The sequence below is a fragment of the Dermacentor albipictus genome, chromosome 8 (assembly GCF_038994185.2).
Source record: "Dermacentor albipictus isolate Rhodes 1998 colony chromosome 8, USDA_Dalb.pri_finalv2, whole genome shotgun sequence".
Lineage (NCBI taxonomy): Eukaryota > Metazoa > Arthropoda > Arachnida > Ixodida > Ixodidae > Dermacentor > Dermacentor albipictus.
The window spans coordinates 11,117,020-11,138,771 of NC_091828.1; the positions used below are offsets into that span (position 1 = coordinate 11,117,020).

The 21,752-nt window shown below is 50.8% G+C and overlaps 1 protein-coding gene across 3 annotated transcripts in view; it reads left to right on the plus strand.

Annotated features, from left to right (window-relative positions):
- LOC135915547 (uncharacterized) overlaps window positions 1-21,752 on the plus strand; it is a 443,789-nt gene that overhangs the window by 206,107 nt on the left and 215,930 nt on the right. For all 3 annotated transcript variants that reach the window (XM_065448668.2, XM_070523050.1, XM_065448667.2), the window contains exons 2-3: window positions 4,156-4,351; window positions 7,102-7,320. In XM_065448668.2, the coding sequence (XP_065304740.1) occupies window positions 4,156-4,351; window positions 7,102-7,320 (415 nt within the window). The remainder of the gene's footprint in view (window positions 1-4,155; window positions 4,352-7,101; window positions 7,321-21,752) is intronic.

A 21,752-nucleotide genomic window follows, 5' to 3' on the forward strand; every position in this document is an offset into this window, starting at 1 on the left:
CCCTTCTCAAGCCAGAGAAAGGAGCCCGGACTCACGGCGACTTGGACCCATCGAGTTGACTCCTGTTCACCAACGCAGCAGTCGTCGCCTACGTGGTGAGAGCCCCCCGAGTTTTCCCCCTTGCCGGTTTCTATCGGAGCGTCAGCATCTGCTAGCGGAAACGCTACCGAGATGACGACTCAAACCACGCCAACTCACATCGTGGTCAACTCGCCAATGACGCCAGAGCCTTTCCACGGCGACACATTTGAAGACGCGGAGGACTGGCTAGAATGCTTTGAGCGCGTCGCTGAGTTCAATGGATGGAACGGAGAGCGCAAGATACGAAATGTTTACTTCGCATTAGAGGACAGCGCTCGAACGTGGTTTGAAAACCACGAAGCGACGTTTCTGTCGTGGGATGCTTTCCGACTGGAGTTGCTGGCAACTTACCCGAGTACCGACCGCAGGGATAGGGCCGAAGCTGCCCTGCAAGCAAGAAACCAGCGTAATAACGAAAGCGTGGCCATGTATGTAGAAGACATGGCCCGACTATTCCGCCGAGCCGATCCGAACATGAGCGAGGACAAGAAACTGCGTCATCTAATGCGCGGCGTAAAACAGGAACTGTTTGCAGGGTTGGTTCGGAGCCCGCCGCGCACCGTCGCTGAGTTTCGTGCAGAGGCGACAACAATGGAAAGCACGTTGCAACAGCGATCAAGGATGTACAACCGGGAGATGAACCTCGCCTCTGTAGACACAGTTCCAGCCGTCTTTGGAAATAGCGTGAAGATCATACGAGAGCTCGTGCGATCTGTAGTGCGAGAAGAGCTCCAGCGGCTACGGCTTGACCAGAACGCTCCAATGCCCTCTTCCCTGGCAGACCTGGTTCGTGAAGAGGTCAGGCAGGCCGTCCGGGAACCACAGCTCAGTGCGCAGCCCGAAGCGCTACGACTGCGCCAACCGAGCGTCTCATATGCCGATGTGCTCCGGCAAACTCCCGCACGTGCTGACGTCGCCGCCACTTCCTCTATGAATAGCTCGATGCCTCGAACTACGCTGCCGCCACCCGAGAGAAGATTCAGGAAGGCTGATGTATGGCGCACTCCTGACCGAATACCCCTCTGCTACCACTGTTATTTGTTAGAAATATATATTTTGTTAGAAAAGCGCCTCCTATTGAACAATTCCTTTCATTTCGTTGAATATATATTTGGGAATATATATTTGAACCATCAGGTATGTCCCCATTCTTAACTTTAAGGCGAAAGCCTTAAGTGGCTCGTTGCAATCGCCATACCCAAAAAAATGGGCGTCTCCTCCAGTGAAAGAAAACAAGTAGACGAGTGAAACAAGAATTATCATCATCAACAAAGAATCATACCTCCGTAAGCAAGCAAAACTGCAATGCCTGAATATTATAAAGCAACGAAAGAAAGAAAGAACGAAGGAAAGCAAGAAGGAACGAAAGAAAGGACAAAGAAAGAGCGAGCGAAATAAATAACGAAAGAAGGTTTAGGTTATGCATTGGGTGCTCGCATGTGTCATTAAGGAGGTCGACCTAGAGTGCCAGACGTTTATTTATATTGTGGCTCGTTACTTCCCGCAAGAAGACTGACATTCCGATCGTACCACTTAATGCACTGCCACGAGTGCAGCAGGCTTTCGCCTTCACATGTAACGCGAGCGTAACATGCTGCCGAATTTTTAATTCTTTTGTTTCAAGTACGAAACCCACGATCTGACTATGATTCACGCCATAATTGACAGGGAAGTTACAGATTAAATTATACCACCTGGGGTTCCTCAACATGCATTCGACGCGTGGCACAAGGGCGATTGTGCATTGCGCCATGATGGGACGTGTCTGTGCAGCCGGTGGGCCTGTTCTACTCGGACACGAGAGACAAATAATGCCTCAATACAATTACATAAGTGTCGTACGTCTCTCTGCGTACAGTTCTCATCCCCCTTCTTTACTCTTCAAACATCGCACGTCACCTTCGTATTGTCCGGACCATCACGTCAACGTTCCGCGGTATATCCATGTGATTGGAAGCTTGTATTTCGGCATAGCTTGGGATAGCAGTACTGCATAAGCATTGCAAAACATTAGAGTGCCTTGATGTGCATTTGTAGGCTCAGACATTTTGGGTGAAATGGCACAAGCCGCATATCGATTGGGGTTAAATGCAGAAACATCCATGTCCCATACATTGCGTACGGTTAAAAAACCTCGGGGGTCAAACTATAGCGGAGTCCCGGACTACGGCGTGCCTCATAATAACAACCTCGTGTAAGCTAGTAAAGTCTTAAATTTTGTGTTTTGATGAAACAAAAAGCGCGGAAAATTATATGTATTTATACAATTTCAAACATGTGGGACTTCGTACCAGTATTATATGTAATATTTCAGAAATCTGCATCGATGTTCGCGGCACTTGTGTCAACATAGATCCCAGACATGTGATTTTGTTGGGTCATTGTTCGCTGTACGTCCATATATTATCATGGAGACATATTTTGTGGCGTATACATTTGTCTTATTGTTCAAGGGCAGCTTGAATTTGCTCACAAGTGGCGTTGCCGTAGTCATGCAGAACACAGTTGCTGCCAGAGCACAGCAGCTGTGGGGACAGAGCGGTTTGATGAGCTGACTGAGTTGACAGCTGCACCGGCGCCGAAGCGTGAGCCATTAGCAAGGATTCCAGATGCATAGGTGCAAGCTCAGGCAATGCGCGAAGCCAATCAGAGGTTTCGCTTCCGCCGGGGAGGGAAAGGGCATTAAAGGACCTCGCGCGCGCGGCGCCGGCTTTGTTTTCACTCAGTTCAGTCTCGGAAAATATATGGGACGGCCGCGCGTTGTGCGTTCCCCCAAGGAAAGAGCAGCCTTCCACGAGCGCCAGTATGAACTCGTACGTGAAAGGGCTCACCGTCGGTGCACCGTTGCAGCCGTTAGAGTCGCCGGAGCCCAGGCAATCAATCCGACAGCAACGAGAAGGAAATTCCGAACTGAAAAAGCGGGATGCCAAAGCAACCAGGCACCGTTACCTGTGGCTTACTTAGCCGTGACGAAGGTCAGGTGCACGCAGCACAAGCTGCGCTTAACCCCATTTTCCGGAAGGGGAAGAGTTGATAATTATTTCTTTTTCATTCTGATTGCATTGCACTTGTAAACATGGAAAGGGATGTAGCAGATTTTGTGTCACCACGTGTTAACTACTCGCGCGAGCTGGCTTATGAGTGCTTTTGTATGACTATGGCCACGCTATTTGGGGAACGTTTATATTTTCATGGCAAATCGGCGCAGAATAGTAGCCGGCGCATCTAGAAACTTTTCGTTAGATATGTTTATTATTGTTATTAGAAAGGTTGTCACCGGTGCATGGCAGAAATACCGGTATGTATTTATAAAAAGAAAATGAGATATCTGCCCAAACGTACCTAAGCGCTACAAAGGAAACCCATACCCGTTCCTCAGAAGAAAAGCTTCGGAGCCGAAGAAAAATTCGTCCTGATCCGGGACACGAATCCGGGACCATCGCCATTCTGGGGCAGCCGCTCTACCATCTGAGCTAACTCGGCGGCTAGCAAATGGCAGGCGAAGTCGAATTTATCAACAACTCAGAAGCAAAGGCAAGAGCTTGACGTAATTGTTGTGCGGAAATCCGCAAGGTGGAGAAAAGCCATTATTAAAGGCAAAACGAGACATTCACTCAAACGTAGCTTGCGTTCGAGTCCCGGACCACGACGAATTTTTTTTCAACTGCGAAGCTTTTCAATCGAGGAACCCATATGAGTTTCCTTTCTAGCGCTTAGCTATGTTTGGATGGTTGTCTCATTTTCCCATAATTAATTACTTCTCTCCACCTTGCAGATTTCCGCAGAGCTATTACGTCAAACTAGCAGATATACTTGGTATGATGTGATATGGTACATTGGGACTGTTGACATTGTTTTCAATTTAACACCGCACTGTCATTGTTATGTGCGAGAAATTATTATTTGACAAAAATATTTATCCTAAATTTAGAACACAAGGCAGAAATTGGCACAAACGCCTGTATGTCCTTAGCAATAATCGCCGTTTTGCGAAATGAACCTGATAGCCCACAAACAAGTGCTCTTGTAGTTCGCTCAATTCAAACAGTAACCTCCCCAAGCGGTTTCTCGCAGTGGACGAAGACGACCGATGCAACCGGACCGTGGATATATACCAGGGAGTGGAAAGTCCTCCAGTGACCGAGCGAAACCGTGGTCGACCCCTGCACTGCACCTACCGTATCCGAGTGAGGCCTGCTCGGGACGACTGGGTTGTCTTCGTTCGATTCATCCGGCTGCGCATTGGCGAGCCGTCCGACGACCGCCAGAGGTAGGGGCTTACAGTGAGTGCACGCCTCGTATTGTGAAAGATTGCTCTTTGCGACGGAGCTGCCATGGCTTGTTCAGCTTCACCGTACACCCTACGCATTTTATTTACTCAAGGTAATTTGGGTGCCCAATCGCTCCGCTACAGTGTACGCAAAATGGGTGCGACGCCGCTACTGAATTGAGCAGCATCAAAGGGTCTCTCGAGCGTGTTAGTTAATAAGTGCAGCGGCGCTTCTAGGAAAAAAAGACAAACGAATTGAGACAGCACGAACAGCTGTTTCCACTTCTTCCGTTCCTCGTAAGAGCGCAGGAGATACGCACAGTTTTCAACTAGCCCAACGATACGCGCTGCGAAGAGCGAATTTCTCAACCCTCGGGAACACCCGGCACATCCATTGCAATCAGCAGCGGCGGCGGGGAACACCGTGCCTGTGAGGGGTTCGTGTGTGACAGTGCTGTACGTCGTAAACTGACCCGCGCTTACAGCCATCTGCTTACGGAAACGTACTGTGAAATGTAAGCAGGAAATAATGTTCGTCGGCATAAAATCTCGCGGCGTCACATTACAGAAAAGCGTTTTGCGCAATATGTCAGATTAGCTGTCAACCGCATGCCTTGGCTACTTCGCACGCTCAATTTATAGGCCGTGCTACCAAACACAGCAGTTGGCTTGTCCAAACGGCTGACTATAGCGCGCGGGCTGAAATTGCGCTACTTGAGGCACCGCTGTGTAACGAACGGTCTTTTACCAACTGCAGTATGCAGCTCAATATTGCGAACAGCATCGGGAATGCTGTTCCCGATGCCAAAGCGAGCATCGTAGCTGTCAAGTTGGTTGTCGCGCAACAATCACTCGCTCCCTAGCGGCAGTTGTGCATCGGGTGACAGAATCTCCAGCAACATCTTGTGTATACATCGATGGCCATTAAACTAAATTTTAGCCCTTTTCATCCGGGTGTACGTGTTCTGCTTGCGCATCTCGACCAGCTCAAACTTCATTACGCCTACAGAACATTGTCATGCTCAAGCTACCAAAGGGCGAAGAGAGACGGCGTAGCACTGTTGTAAACCGGTATTTATTTTATCACTGCTTATTGCTGGACTACATCGTTACGGTTGAAAAGATGCGTAGCTACATCAAGAAACGAAAGGACTGGAACGGCGTCATCTACTATAAAATTATCTCTTGCAAGAAAAATTTATGCTTAACCATAACGTCGTATTTTTTCATGCCCGCTTACTTGTGATGGGAAGAAAGCGCAGCTTCCATTCCGCCTACCACACGTGTTCACCACCAGAGCGCGTGGCTTGTCCATACCCACACACAAAGGGCAGTGCCTTGTTATTGAGGCTCGAGCTGGTTGCCTAAGCAGAACGATTACGCGGATACCACGAGCTGTAGGAATCGCCGTGGGCGAAGCTTTCTGGGCTGCGTGCTCTGATTCACGATTGACCGTAATGTTAACCGCGAATGTTTCATTTCTTCAGCGTTTAGTTCAATGCGAGAGTAGCGAGTCGATGTTAAATGTTATCTTGCCAGCACCGTTGCTCTTTGTTTGCGCAGCACGAAGAACACAAAGGGAGACAGTGTTTGCTTGAGGCATTGGTGTGCGCCATTGTCATTTCCTCGCAGGGCACATCGCTTTGTCGCAGAAGTGATGAACTTTTATTCAATTATTTGTCTGGACAAGCCTAAACCACTTTCGGATTATCGGCCATGTCGTAGTGGTGGATTACGGTATAATTTCGACTCTCTGGGATTTTTTAACGAACACCTAAATCTAATTACACGAATTTTTTTTTGTATTTCACCTCAGCAGGAATATGGCTTCCACGCCCTGGATCGAATTCACAACCTCGAGCAATGCCATAGCCGAAATGCTGCCGTTACGGGCGCAGAAGTGTTGTTAGACTTACCATTAAAGAAATAAGCGCAAATTAAACACAACAGAGAGCAACGGCATTAACGACAGGCGCTAACCCAGAGCTGCTTATCGGCATGGGCCGCCATACTCGTAGGCTATATTTTGAAGAAACTGTGCATGCTAGAGACAGGGTATCACGACCAAGTTGCCTCTACGTGGCTGTGAAGAAAAGCTTACTTTCTTTTATAAAAGCTGATAGACGGAATGCTGGTACGATTGCTCCCACACTTCGACTATAAATATGAGTGGTCAGTTCGTATTTATATTCTCATAGTGTGACTTTCATAATGTGTGAGCTTGCGTTTGTTCTCCGTACTTTCCATTGTAATTGTGTATTTTTTTGTGAGGAGGGAGGCGGGGGGGTGAGGCTTTGCATTGGAAGTGTGCACACGTACATTATACATTGCAGCGCATGTTGGCAAGACGCCTAACGAAGGACTGGCCGATTTTGGTCCCTGGTCACAAATTTTGCGCACGGGCTATAATGCGCAAGCATACTCGCTGATCCATTGTTACGACCCTTCCATCAACAACATGTTGCTTGCCGTGCCGGCCATATTCACAAGTTAATATGATTGACTTGCGAAGTACGTACCAGGGCTGCAAGACGATACAGATAGAAAGACAGCACAAGCGTTGTAGTCTCCTATCTCCTCTGTGCTATCTGTACTCGGCTGGCTATCTCGCACTTCGGAGGCCCTACGAGACCAACTAGAACCAATGTTGTCCGCGGCTGCTGTTCCTTAATCTGATTGGGCCTACCTATTAAAGAATCCTACATTCGCTATACCCTAATCCTGTGCCATAATTGCCTTTTTCCACTCAGGTGCGATGGAGGCTACGTGCAGATCGTGGACGGATACCGAGACTCGAACCAGTCGAACCGCGACGCTCCTGGTTTCTACTGCGGCGAGATCGACTCACCAAAGACGTTCATTTCGGAGACGCCACACGTAAAGATTGTGTTCCACGCCGACGCCTACGGATCCGACACGTACATGCATTTCGACGCGTCGGTCAAACAGCAAGGCGAGGTGTCATCACGGTGAGTATTACTTCTTCGCTAACGCTACTGCTGCAACACACGGTCCATGATGCCGAGTTTGTTCATTTCGATTACTGACCAACCAGCATGACGCTTCTTTACTCAGTAAGTAACAGTATGAGCGCTAACATTTCCGCCTTCGGAATACAATACCGACGATGCATGTATCGTTTCCCATCTTTACCTGAGATTTTACCTGCATCTTCATTCCACGGTTTCATCCTATCATTAATGATTCCTAGTTAATTTGAAAGCTTAAATTGCGAATGCCGTCTATTTCCCAGTTTCTGACCAATCTTGACCATTCAGGCAATTTTACCTGATCGTGTCGGCAATATGTACTCTGTAACTTAGGAGAGCTTCTCTGGTTGCTCGACTGCCATTTTCCCTTCACTTCTACTCAACTTGTACCTCTGCAAACATATTTAAGACCTCAATCATTCTCAAGGTAGTCGTTCAGCAAATGCTCTTTGTTTACCGACCGTCATACTTATAGCGATTGAGGCGGCGTGGAGTACGACAACATTCTTTTTATTTATTTGCTCGCTCAAGCTTTTCCGAATATTTTTCCTTTCATTTTAATTTAAGTAAAAAGTGTTCATTTCGAGCAGCTGACACCTTTATGCTAACTTTGCCAATACATCTCGTGTACAGTTATTGCAGTGTTTTCCATTGCCAATTTCCGTTTCCCGAACTGACATTTCCGCCCCTTTTAATTTAATACATGTCATACCAAACTATGTGAGTGTTCTGAGCAACGTTTGTAGCTGACCGATCAGTTGCTAATATATCTGTTCTACTTCATCATTATGGTTAGGACCTAGCAAATTGACCATTTACTAACTTTAGTTGATATATCCTATTTATATTAGGTTAAGCTCTGGAGAAACCTTCAGAACCTTGTCGAAACCACTATTTGATTATGAGGCACGTGGTAGAGAGATACTCCACATAAACTTTCCTCTTTCTACTCGTACAAAAGCGAGTTTTCTAAAGCCATTCCACAGGCTTCTCTATGCAACGGAATTTGCGTCATCGCCTGACATGACAGCGCCTTGACTACCTAGCCTGCCCATTCAGGACGAATGTGTGCTCGTTTCTAATGCATTCGCCATCTTTACAGGAAGTGAATCTTTTTGTAGACTTTCGCTACGCTTTATCTTACGGCGGCAGCAAAGTTCAGGCATTATGAAGTTTTATATTCGCAAGCGCAGAAGCGCTACGTGCATGAAGATCTTGTGGCCTCCTAATGCGGCCGCGCCTAATGTAGATACGTAGTACGGAATTGTAGCTAGAAAGGAGCGACAATCGTGATTTGGCTATCATTCACACTTGTCTTGAACATACTTGACCGAAGTAGCATTCATCGCCGCCAGTAGAGGCCGCTGTGGTAAAGATGTAAAGGGCACTATAGGGAAACAATATCAGTTTTATTCTCTCAAACAATCTGGCGGGTACAATAGTAGAGAACAAGCACTCATGTTTCTTTTATGTCGACGGCATTGTGTTGCTAGGTAACAAGCAAAGTGATATGCAACATCTGGATAATATGTGTGGAGAGGATGGAAAGAATTTAGGTCTGAAATTTAGCGTAAAAAATCAGGTAGTGTGGTGTTCGATAAAACATAGAAAAGGCAGTGTCAATACTGGGCCAGGAAATACATCGGCAAAAAGAATATAAATACCTTGGTATATGGATAAAACCAGGCAATATATATATATGAAAACACAGGAAAACAAACATAACAGCAAAGTGGAAGAGAAGTGCGCCCATAATTCAACGCAGAGCGATATGTGGCGTAGGGTATGTGGAAAGGTATGTGGAAAGGTGTAATGATTCTCCGGGGTACGCGGAAAGGTGTAATAGTTCTAGGATTTAAAGTTGGAGAGAGAGAGAGAGAGAATCAACTTTTGTGCTGAGTCCTTAGTGATGGTTGGTGCGCGCTGGCACCTGATGGGGTGGAACCTTCTTCTCAGGTCCCATATGCGTCCAGCAGTTCCTGGCCCCTAGCCGCCAGCGCGAGCTGGGTAGGTAGGTCGGGGCTGGACAACAAGGTCTCCCATCGCTCGGGGGGGTTGGGGCTGGGCAGGGTGGGGGGTAGGGATGGTGGAGGGATCTTGAGCTTAGTGCACTCTGCAAGGATGTGTGCTAGAGTGCCTTTTGACCGTCTGCAAAAAGGGTATGAAGTGTCATGCTCCATTGGGAATATCTTGTGCAAGAGCACGGGATGCACTAGCGACCCCGCTTGCGTGCGTCGCACGATCGTTTGCTGCATTCGGTTGAGTTGCGGATGCGGACGGGGAAGCCTACGTCTGCCGCTTCTGTACATTTGCGTGATTTCTTTGTAGCTTGTCACGGGGTGCGGTAGCTCTGGCTCGTCCTCGGCCCGGATTGACAGTTCTCGGGCATAGTGGTCGGCGAGTGCGTTGCCTTCCACTTGCGAGTGAGCGGGGACCCACACAAGCTCAACGGCCCGTCCCGGTGATTTGCATTTGGTGAGGATCGCTAGTGCCGCGGGAGAGATGTTCCCCTTGCGGTAGCTTGCGTAGGCGGTCTGGGAGTCTGTGACCATGGTCCTCACTCCCGGTTGTGCGAGTTCGAGGGCCACGGCCACTTCTTCCGCTTCGGCTGTATTCAACGTCCGTATTGACGCGCCTGTGACCAGTTTATCGATGGTGGTGACGACCGCCGTTGCTCTGGTTCCATGCTTGGGAAGCGAGGCGTCCGCGTAGAGGACCTCGGGGTCCTCTTCCAGCTGTCGAGCCAGTGCCTTGGCCCGCGCAGAGCGTCTCTCGTTGTTCCTCCCCGGCTGTATGTTCCGGGGGAGGGGCTTGGTCTTAATAATGTCTCTCCACATTGTGGGGAGCGGCTCCATTATCGATAGCTGTTCAACTTGCCATCCTATCTTGCGTAGGACGGCCCGACCATGCTCTGTCCGGCACAGGCTTACTCTCTGATGGGATAGGTGTGCTTCCACCAGCTCTTCCACCGTGTTGTGTGCACCCATTTCCAGCAGCTTCTGCGTTGACGAGTAGACTGGGAAGCCCATGGTGAGTTTGACTGCTTTCCTTATCGTCGTGTTCAGCGTCTCGCGGTTCACCTTCGCAAGCTGGAGGTACGGGGTGGAGTACGTTACGCGTGGCACGACGAATGCCTGCACCAGGCGCAGTGCGTCTTCTTTTATTCCTCTGTTGCGGTTGGTGACTCTCCGGATCATGCTCAGGACTTGCTCGGATGTGGTCTTGATTTTGTTGACGGCTGCGTGCGCCTTGCCGTCGCTGTACAACAGCAGGCCCAGTATCCGGATCTGATGCGTTGGTTTGATCTCTGTGCCGTCAATGGTGATGATTATGTTCGGAGGCGGCTCTTTCTTTGGTCTTCCGGGCTGTACAATGAGCAGCTCCGATTTCTGTGAAGTGCGCAGCTCAGGCCGCAGGTCGTGGCATACTCGTGGACGGTCATTGCCGCTCTCTGCAGGGCTTCCTCCGCCCAGGTATCGGACCCCGCGCGGTTCGTCCACACCGTTATATCGTCGGCATGGAACGCGTGGTCCACGCCCCCGATGTGATTGAGTAGTACGGGCAGGGGCAGGAGTGCTAGGTTAAAAAGCAGAGGGGACAGGACAGACCCCTGTGGGGTACCCTCTCTCCGAGATCCGCAGGCTCTGACCATTCATTTCCTATTCGGATAGTTGCTGTTATATTGGTTAGGAAATCTTTATTAAAGCCGTAGGTCTTGCGGCCACACCCCGACTTGCGCAGGTTCTCGAGCACGCTGGCGTGGGACACGTTGTCGAAGGCCCCTTTGAGATCCAAAGCCTGTATACTCTGGGGTGCGTGCCTCGTTGCGCTTTTAATCACTAGTTCGTGTAATTGGATCAGGACGTCTTGAGTGCTCAGGTGCTGGCGGAATCCATACATGGTCGCCGGCATCTCATTTGTCTCGTCCAAGTGTGCTTGAAGTCTTATGAGTACCATGCGTTCCATGACCTTCCCCACACAGGACTTGAGCGAGATAGGGCGCATGTTCTCGATGGTCAGAGGTTTGCTGGGTTTAGGTATGAACCGTACCACGGCCTCTTTCCATTCCGTGGGCAACTTCGAGCTTTCCCAGGTTCTCTTGATGTGAGCCAGGAGCCCGCGTGCCGCCGCATCACTCATGTTATTGAGCAGCTTGTACGTAATGGCGTCCATTCCGGGTGCGCTCGTCTCATTACTCTCGTCTATGGCTGTTAATAACTCCGTGATGGTGAACGGTTCATCCAATGCCGAATTTTCTGGTCCCCTGTACTCCTCCGGTATCGGAAATCGCACTCTCTCCGTTGCCATCGTAAGCGTTCAGAACTTTGGTGAGGTTGCGGTTGCTTGCGGTCTTGCTGCTCAACGGGTCGATCAGGTGTCTGAGCAGGCACCAGGTATTGCGCGCCAACAGCTTTCCCTACAGCCCGTCGCGCGTACTCATCCAGTTCTCTCGGCACAGCTTGGTTGCGTATTCAGCGATCTGTTTGTTGAGGAGCGCGATGCGTTTGACGAGCTTCTTGTTTCGTCGTTGACGCTTCCATCTTCGCGGTAGCGAGTGCCGCGCCTCCCGCATGTGTGCTAGTTTGGCGTCGACGAAGGGCCTCTGCATCGTTGTCACAACTTCTTGGGTAAATCTGTCGAGCGCGATCTTTTGTTCTCGCGCCCATTCTGCGTACGTTTGATGTCCGCCCTCCTCCGCGTTTTCTCCGGAGGTCTCATTTTCTTCGTCCATGTGCTTGCGCATTCGGTCCCAGCCGATGATCCGGGCTTTGCCGAAGGCTGCCCGGTACCTTGGTCCCTTGATCGTTACACTTATGATGCTGTAGTCGGAGCCCAGGTCTACGTCTTCGTTCCGCCAGGCCACTTCCAGGGATCCCGCCATCCACGACAGGTCCGGGGTGGTGTCCCTGTTGACGCTGTTTCCCTTTCGGATGCCGACGCTCGGTTCATTAAGGAGCGCCATTTCTTGGTCCTCCATTGCCTTTGCTTGAGCCTTGCCTCGTTTAGATTGGTATTTCTAACCCCATGTAGTGTGAGGGGCTGTTACGGCACCCAACCGGTGCCACCAGTGTTACGAACTTGCACCGCTGCACCACGAATACGGCTTTGTGGTCCCGTAGCGCTCGTCACACGTTTCGTGACAGAGCGTTGGTAGCGAAGACTCCGAGCCTGGCGTCGATGAGAATAACAAAAGGGACTTTATACATTATATACAGGTTATCATACAGGACATGAACGGGTCGGCACTGGGGCCGAGTGCTCACAACAAACGCGACTGTTCTCGCACGACGACGTCCGGCGAAAACGCGTTACACATCTCACCCCAGTCGGGAGCGACACTCTCTCCCGGTGGGGTCGGCAGATCCTGTTTTCGAGCGGCGTGTCGCTGCTTTTATAATCCCCGAGGCCCATTGTCACTCAAACGGCCCAATACAAAGTCAGCACACGACGGTCGTCCGAGGGGTCCAACCAGCGACCGCGCTGGCCACCCGGTTCAAAGTTCGCGCGCGCGGTGACCTCCAGGCAAGGGAGGTGCGGCGCCGGGCTGTCGGGCACACGCGGACACGTCAAAACACGCTGCTCGCCGAGGCTTCTCCCGCACGACGGCGCAGCATCTTGTCTTGTGAAGGGAGAATTATGGCGCTCGCAGGATAGATTCCGCATCTTGCAGATTCGGAATCCGGGCTTGTGGTAATGGCACAACAGCATCCCCGCCCTCAGATAAGGCGCCGGGAAGACGAGCTGCCTCCACGTGGCTCGGATGCCAGGCGCGCACGTTCGTCAGGCTCGTCCAAGTTCACGTCCAGTGTCCGGACGCCAGGGAACATCACGTGCCCAGGTCCGACTCGCCAGGACAGGAGCTCTGCTCACCACGTCGTCGCCAAGGCACCTTGACCAGCTCCGCTCGGGTCGTTCCTAAGACCTTGCTTCTCGCCACTGGTCCCGCTTGGTCGTTCTGCAGCTTGCAGAACCGACCGGCAAAAGGCAACACCCAACACGAACAAGTGCCCTCTGTCTCCCGTCAAACACCAGACAAGGCCATAATTCAAATCAACCTAACTAAATTGTTTTCCCCTTTTTTCTCCCGCTGCAACAAGAGGCAGGTGTACGATCTAGCACACAAGGCTCAAACAATCAGTTTTCAAATCAACAACTCAACAAAATAGAAACAATTATTAATCAGCAATAATAATTACAAATAGAATGGTCCCCTTGAAATCACTTGGACCGAAAACATACTTCTGAGGAAGCAAATGAAGTCATTCATTTTTCCCGGCGATATTTTCGCGGAATCCGAAGCTGCTTATATTTGCGACCCTGCTTATCCGTGTAGCGGCGGTACAATAAGCCAGATTCCTTGCCAAATGAAACCTCCTTTTTTTTCACTCCCCGTTTGACGCTCTTCCTCAGATCGGCTAGTGAACAATCTTCCTGTTGTTCGCGAATCCGACTTTCCCTTTCAACTGCAGCCTGCTCCTGCCAGCTGGCGGAAACCGGAGCGAGTGTGGAGCCCGCGTCGCCTAATTGCGGCGTCGCGTCTCTATCGCGGCTAGCACTGCACGCGTCACTCCCACTCACCTCCAGGACCCGCTCGCCTAGGCCAGCCTCCGAGCTCTGCCTCTCCCGTGACTGCTCGCCACTCAAGTTACCGTGATCGGTCCGTGTGCCGCACCGCCTTTCGCTCACCGACGCTAAGTCAAGTTCCCTCGACAGCGGGCGCGCTTTGGATCGCGTGGGGGCCATGTACGCCACGTCGGCAAAGAATGATTTGCCCTGATCCCTCAGCAGCTGCTCCGAGCTATTTGAGAAGAGGTAGGAAAATTGCTCCGGGAGGGCGGCTGACACAGCGGCTTCGGTGTTAAGTTTCCCAAACTCTCCTTCAATGATAACCGTTGCGATCGGTAAACAGACACTCTCCTTCTCGGCCACTTGCCGTATCCTAACGCACTCTCCCGTAAAATCACTCGAGGAGACGAAAGACGGGTGAACAACGTCCATAGTTGCTCCAGAGTCCCGCAGTGCTCGGCACTTCTTGCCGTTTACCTTAATTTCCTGCACATAGGGCTCCAATAGACGTATGTTCTTGTGAGTTTCCTGTATCGTTGCAAAAGCAATTCTCTCTGGGCAGCTTGCAGCGATGTGCCCTTGCTTTTTGCAATTGTAGCAGGTTAACGGTTTCCGTTTTTCAAAAGAACGCGTCATTTCGTTTCGCTGTTTCGGACCATCGTCATCATTCTGAGATGTATTCTGCCCTTCCCTTACAGTTTCTTTGGTAAGGGATTCGTCGTCCCGAAACTCGCGACGCGTGATTTCCTTCCGTTCGTCGGACTTCCCGGAAAACCAATCTCTCCTATCAGCTTTTTCTATGCGCACTGCCTTGCTGTGCAAGCTGCGGCGGGTGTAATACTCTTCCGCTAACTCTGCTGCCTTGTTTAGCTTAACCTCCTTTAGCCTATCTTGCAGCCAGAGCCGGACATCCTCATCAATGCAACGGTAGAACTGCTCCAACGCGATGCATTCGACAATTTTGTCGCGGTCGTCGTAAACCTCTTCGCCCTTCAGCCATTCCACCAGGTCGGCTTTTAGACGAAACGCGAAGTCAACATTCGACTCCTTGCCCTTTTTTGCATACCGGAACCTCTGCCGGAAAGCTTCGGGCGACAATTTGTACTTCCGCAGTAGCGCTTCCTTCACATCACTGTAGCTCTAAAACGCCTCTTTCGATAAGCAAGTGATTACGTCTGATGCCTCCCCAGGAAGCAACGCTAACAGATTCTGTGCCCAAAGGGATCGCTCAATGCTATTCCGTTCGCACACGTGCTCAAATTTCACGAGGTATTTGGCCATATCCTCTCCGACGACAAAGGGTGGAAGTTGATCGCGTATTCTTGGAACATTAGAAGTGAGACTAGGCGCCGGCGAGTTATTTCGGTTCTCCAACTCTTTCATTTTAAGCTCGTGCTCACGAATCTCTCTCCTTTCCTCCTTTTCCTCCTCGCGACGTTGCTGTTCTCTCCTTTCCTGCTCGCAACGTTCCTTTTCCCTTTCCTCCCTTTCCCGACGTTCATTGATATCCGCCCAGGCCTCTGCGGCTTCCTCAGCCGTTACGTCCCCAGTCCTCATGACCTCAAGGATCGCATTCTTTCTTTTGGTTGAGCCCAACTCAATGCCCAACTCCTCACAAATTTCGAGAAGTTCATTCACCTTGTACTTCTCCATCGTTCACACTGTCCTCCTGCTGTTTACCCTTTTTGAATATACCTGCCGAACGCTACTATAATGCTACTAGTAAGACATATGCAAGTATTTCACACACTGCCCTGTTTACCCCCTCAGCATCCCCTGGTTTCCAAAACACTCTTACTAGGCTTGAAACACTCAAGGTTATCACAATGCAACACCAAATCCTTCCCTAAGCTACTATAACCTGTGTCAGAGAAAGTCTGGTGTTTGAGGTAAACTTCAGGCACTCACCGCGCCGAGGTAGCTGATGCCGGTCAATCCCACCGCTGCCACCAATGTTATGACACCCCCAACCGGTGCCACCAGTGTTACGACATCCAACCGGTGCCGCCAGTGTTACGAACATCCCACCGCTGCCACCAGTGTTACGGCACCCAACCGGTGCCACCAGTGTTACGAACTTGCACCGCTGCACCACGAATACGGCTTTGTGGTCCCGTAGCGCTCGTCACCCGTTTCGTGACAGAGCGTTGGTAGCGAAGACTCCGAGCCTGGCGTCGATGAGAATAACAAAAGGGACTTTATACATTATATACAGGTTATCATACAGGACATGAACGGGTCGGCACTGGGGCCGAGTGCTCACAACAAACGCGACTGTTCTCGCACGACGACGTCCGGCGAAAACGCGTTACACATCTCACCCCAGTCGGGAGCGACACTCTCTCCCGGTGGGGTCGGCAGATCCTGTTTTCGAGCGGCGTGTCGCTGCTTTTATAATCCCCGAGGCCCATTGTCACTCAAACGGCCCAATACAAAGTCAGCACACGACGGTCGTCCGAGGGGTCCAACCAGCGACCGCGCTGGCCACCCGGTTCAAAGTTCGCGCGCGCGGTGACCTCCAGGCAAGGGAGGTGCGGCGCCGGGCTGTCGGGCACACGCGGACACGTCAAAACACGCTGCTCGCCGAGGCTTCTCCCGCACGACGGCGCAGCATCTTGTCTTGTGAAGGGAGAATTATGGCGCTCGCAGGATAGATTCCGCATCTTGCAGATTCGGAATCCGGGCTTGTGGTAATGGCACAACAGGGCGTTGAAGTCGCCTAGGACCAGGAGTGGCCTGTTCCCCGCCAACTTCTTCGCCTGGCTCACTGTTGTTTCAAAGTCGTACTGCCTTTGTGACGGCCTGCAGTATGCGCTCATCACAAACAGGTTTCCGGCACTGCCAACAGTCCTTGTGTGAACCTCGACCAGCGTGTGTTCGCAGCCCTTTTGCGCTGTGAGGTGCTGGGTGGCTGCTATGTTGGTGGGCACCAGTAACGCCGTCCCACCTTCCGTCGGATCCGTGTAGGTCACGTAACCCGGGAGTCTAGGTCTGCCGTGTGTCTGTTGTAACGCGCTCATATCCGGTTTCTGGTCGAGCCCATCTATGTGAAGTTGTAACTCGGCTTCCCTGGTGCGGATGCCCCTGCAATTCCATTGGTAAATGATCGTTGTTTCCCCCCCACGGATTTGCTTTTTACTGTTCGCGGTCTGCGCCATCTTCCTTTGACGTTTTGATGCGACCGCGCCTGCACGCGATCGATTCCTTGACCCTATTGATGCGTTCTTTCCTTAGCGCTGCGAACTTGTTCTTCACGGTTATCGTCGCTGTCTTCGCCGCCAGTCGTTTGTGCTTGACTGACAGTATCTTTATTAGACCCTCGAAGATCTCTAACCTGGCATTCATATTGCCGAGATTCTCGTTAATTTGATTGATGGCTGCGAGTATCACTGCCAGTTTGCCCTCTTGCGGCGGTTGCTGTTGTTGATGTGACGTCTGCGGTGCCGCTGCTGCCGTCTTGCAGTCAGCTGTGGTTTCAGCGTCCATCGCTTCTTGAACATTCAATGCTTGTTGCATGGGCTGCGACTCTCCTCTCCGCTCTTGGCGGGGCGAGAGGGGGTCCCTCCACGGCAACTTGCGTTTCTCATTGGCGTCCTCGGGCGCCGTGCTCGTTTTGGCTATATTAGTCGCTGAGCTGCCGCTAGCTAGCGCATCTATTTTACTCATGAGTGCTCTGATCTGCACATTCTGTTCCTGAATCTAGGCGTTTTGCTTTTCGATTAGTCTTTTAAGTTCTGTACATTCGCCACACTCTTGACGTGTTGCGGCGTTTGGCTAGAGGGGGGAGGTGGGGTAGGGTTGAGAGGTGGGAACTCTCTGTCGTTCCCTAGAGCGACGGAAAACCTGTTGGTCCAGCCCACCTTTTTCTCGGCGAGTATTCCTCATTGGTTGGACTCGACCCGGGTTCTTGATCTGGTCCGGGACCTCGAACGGGATCCCCGGCGTCTTCCGCTCGAGCTACGACTGCCTCCTTTCCCCATCGTCTCCCAGCGGCGGCCGTCCTTGGAGCCAGCCGATGGCGCCTGGTCGGCCTTGTTCGGGCCACTCCGGGAACGGGATCTCGATTGTTGGCGGCTTTGGTGGGTACCCTTGCGGGCCGGCGTTCTCGAACGGCTCCGCGAAGAGGTGCTGCGTTGGGCACGGCCTGCAGGACCTCTATCTTCTTGGCTACTGTCGTCGATGGCCCGGCACCGCTCGCAGCGCCGGCGCCGCACCACGTACGGCGTCTTGAATTTTGCCTTACAGGCCCGGTCGGCGGTGAGATGCTTGCCGCCGCACAAGACGCACTTGGGCACGCACGCATGCTCTTTGTCCGGGTTGGCGATGCCGCACCCCCTGCAGATGCGATTTTGTGGATTGGGGCACACGTCCATTCGGTGTCAGACGCGGCCGCACTGGTAGCAGACGCCGATCTGCTTGCGGTGCAGTGAACATTCAATGAGCAGGTTACCGTAACGCACGTAATTGGGAACCTTGGGTCTCTCGAAGGCGATCACCATGGACCCGGTCTTGCCAATCTGTTTCGCCTGCAACGCCGTCGGGTTGTGCTTGTGCGCCATTAGGTCTTGAATTTCTTGGGCGGTGTCCTCTAGCGGGATGCCCCGTATCACTCCTTTAACCGTTCCGTGAGGCGCCGATTCGTAAGTGCTCACCTCGTGGGCCGTTCCTCGAATGTCGATGCGTTTCACCATGGCGTACTTGTCGGCGTGCTCCCTCTTTGAAGTACTCACGACGATTATGTTCTGTTGATGGTTTGGACAAATAATATATTCTCTTGCTGCAATTGCATCGACTTGGGCCGCCCCAGTAATGGCTCGGCTGATTTCGACCCGGGTCACATCGCTCACTTGAAGCCTGCCGCGTGGCCGCATTACAATCTTCACGTCTTCGCGCGGGAGGTCTGGAAGCTGGAAATGCGGTTGCTTGCTTGAACTCATTGGCACAATCTGCATTTGAAGATAACCAAAGGTTAGTTGGACGCCTCGCATTGGACGCTCATGGGCAGATAACCAATGAATTAGCGCAGGGTGACATGGGCTGGACAGATTTTGAAGTGGGGGAATACTCACTGTAAAATTGAATACGAAGAACGACTAATGAAAATGGAAGCAAGTAACTGGGCTGGGAGAGTGTTCGGATACTTGCACAGGAAAGAAAACATTGATTCACAGTCGAGGAAAAGAACTAGGAAGTCTACCAGCAAGTAAGTATGAGACTTGTATGGCAAGGTACATGGCAACAAATAACGCCAAGCGGGAAGTGAGATAGGTAGAGACAATCTCATGGGTGGCGGCAAAGGAAAGTAAAACTGCTATGAGGAGCTACATAGGAAGAAAAAAATTAATTCAGGAAAGAAACAATTTATCATAACTCAAAGGGTAGTAATGAAAGGAAAATGAGACATCCGACGAAACGTAGCAAACTGCTACAAAAGAAACCCTTACATGTTTCTTGAAAGAAAAAGCTTCGTCACTGATGAACAATTCTTCCTCGTCCTGGACTCGAACCTGGTACCACCGCCTTTCCGGGGCAGCCGCTCTACAATCTGAGCTAACAAGGCGGCTAGCAGATGGCAGGGCAAACTCGAATCCATCAACTCAAAGCATAGGCAACAGTTTGACGTAATAGTTCTACGGAAACCCGCAAGGTGGAGAGAAGTAGTTAATAATGAGAAAATGAGACATCCACCGAAAAATAACAAATTACTACAAAAGAAACGCATACGGGTTCCCCGAAAGCAAAAGCCTCATCACTGAAGAAAAATTTGTCGTGGTCCGGGACTCGAAGCCTAGACCACCACCTATCCGGTGCAGCCACTCTACCACCTGAGCTAACCAGGCGGCTAGCAGCTTCCATGTGTACGCACTGTGTGAACTGAGTGACCGCCGCTCGCTCACAAATGCCAGCGGGATCCTGAGGGTCGATGATCTCTATTGCAGCGAGTCTCCATATCTCCGTCGGGTTAGCAACGTCGTACGCGGCTCCCTTATTCCGCTCACAGACACGAAATAGGGCCTATGCGCTTGCGTTCTAAATTGACAAAGTACTGGCGGGCCTAACTGGGTACGCGCGTTGCACCAGCCAACCGAAGACCGCCTCAACTGTGCATAGGTCGATGCTTAGGCTTTCAATTCTTTCGGTAACTATGCACCAATAGTGATCTGATCCTCTCATGACACTGATTGTTGCTGTCGTCCAGTCGATCAGTCGATGCTCATCTGCGACAAGCATCTTGCGTTCACACAACTGTGCGAGGAGATCTTGTTCGATGGCTGAAGTCTTCCCGCTGCAGACTTCAGGTACTTCCAACACGTCCACCGCGATATCATGGGAGTCGAACCAGCTATAATGTTTGAGTTTGACGCTTCGACAGCTGTAATGGTGGGAATACTTAGAAGTGCCAAACGTCAACGGGGAGAAGTTTTCTGTTCCGGGAGAAGGCAGGTCGCGTCGAATAAACGTTCTCTGCTGCCGGTGTCGAGCAGTAATCGAATACGGAATTTTTGTTATGGTTTCCATACGCAAAGATTCTGGGCGTTTGCACCAGGACAGGTGCAGATGCAAAAATACTAAGTGGAGCGCTTATCACTGACAACTTGTCACTTACCCGCCGTGGTTGCTCAGTGGCTATGGTGTTAGGCTGCTGAGCACGAGGTCGCGGGATCGAATCCCGGCCACGGCGGCCGCATTTCGGTGGGGGCGAAATGCGAAAACACCCGTGTACTTAGATTTAGGTGCACGTTAAAGAACCCCAGGTGGTCGAAATTTCCGGAGCCCTCCACTACGGCGTGCCTCATAATCAGAAAGTGGTTTTGGCACGTAAAACCCAAAATTTAATTTAATTTTTAACTTGTCACTTAATTGTGTCATGCTTGACAAGTGGATCACTGCTCTCGGTAGACTGGTGGTTGCTGTCTTGATTCCATGCGGCACAAAGTGCTGAAAGTTGACATTTCGAGCAATACTTGCATTTGAGCCTCGTGGCGTTGTGGCGCTTTCTTGCGGCGTGTCCTTCTTTCCCACATTTTTTTAAAACAACAGTTTTAAACAACAATCGGTGTCGAATCTTGTCGGCGGACTATGTGACATGGCAATCTTTTATGGCCTGGTCACGCTGATCACACAGGACAGAGCAGGGTTGGTCGTTCGATGTTCTTGTCAAGCTGCTTATGGCACCTTTTAGCCCAGGAAGACGTTTCTAGTGCTTACTAGGAGAATTAATAAAGTTGAAGTTGAAGTTGACATCCTGCGGCCAGTGCTAATACTGACGGTACCACTGGTGGTAGACGAAGTTCGCATCACCTGTGCTACGTGGAGTTGTTTTTCGATAGAAACCTTGAATAGGAGACCTGGCTCTCTTATCTGCACTCGACTCGCATCTAGAGGAACTTCATGACTTGTCGAACATCTTCTTGCTGCGACCGAGGAGTAGCGCCGTCGTCGGCCTCAGTCTCCTTCATGCGTTGACGTAGAGAATGGCGATACTTTAGGGGAGAGATTGCAGAAGGACACGATGAATTATGACTGCGTAATCTAACGCTGGAACTCTGACGCTGGAACTCTGAGGCTGACTGTCCATTTTGTCAAAGATTATTGTCGGGTGAACCACGCATGCGTGATCGATTACTTAGGAAATTGTCTAACTGCTTTTGACGAAAATTATGTTAGCTTACTTTGGTCCCGCTTTAACGACATGTTTCATTTTTGCATTGATAAATTCATTCGAACTATGAAAAAGCAAGTTTACAGGAAACGCCATGGATGATGATGAAAAACGTTTATTTTCTCTATTTTGCAGTGATTTTTGCGGCATCAGATGGAGTCTTCCATCTTCTCTCCAGGGT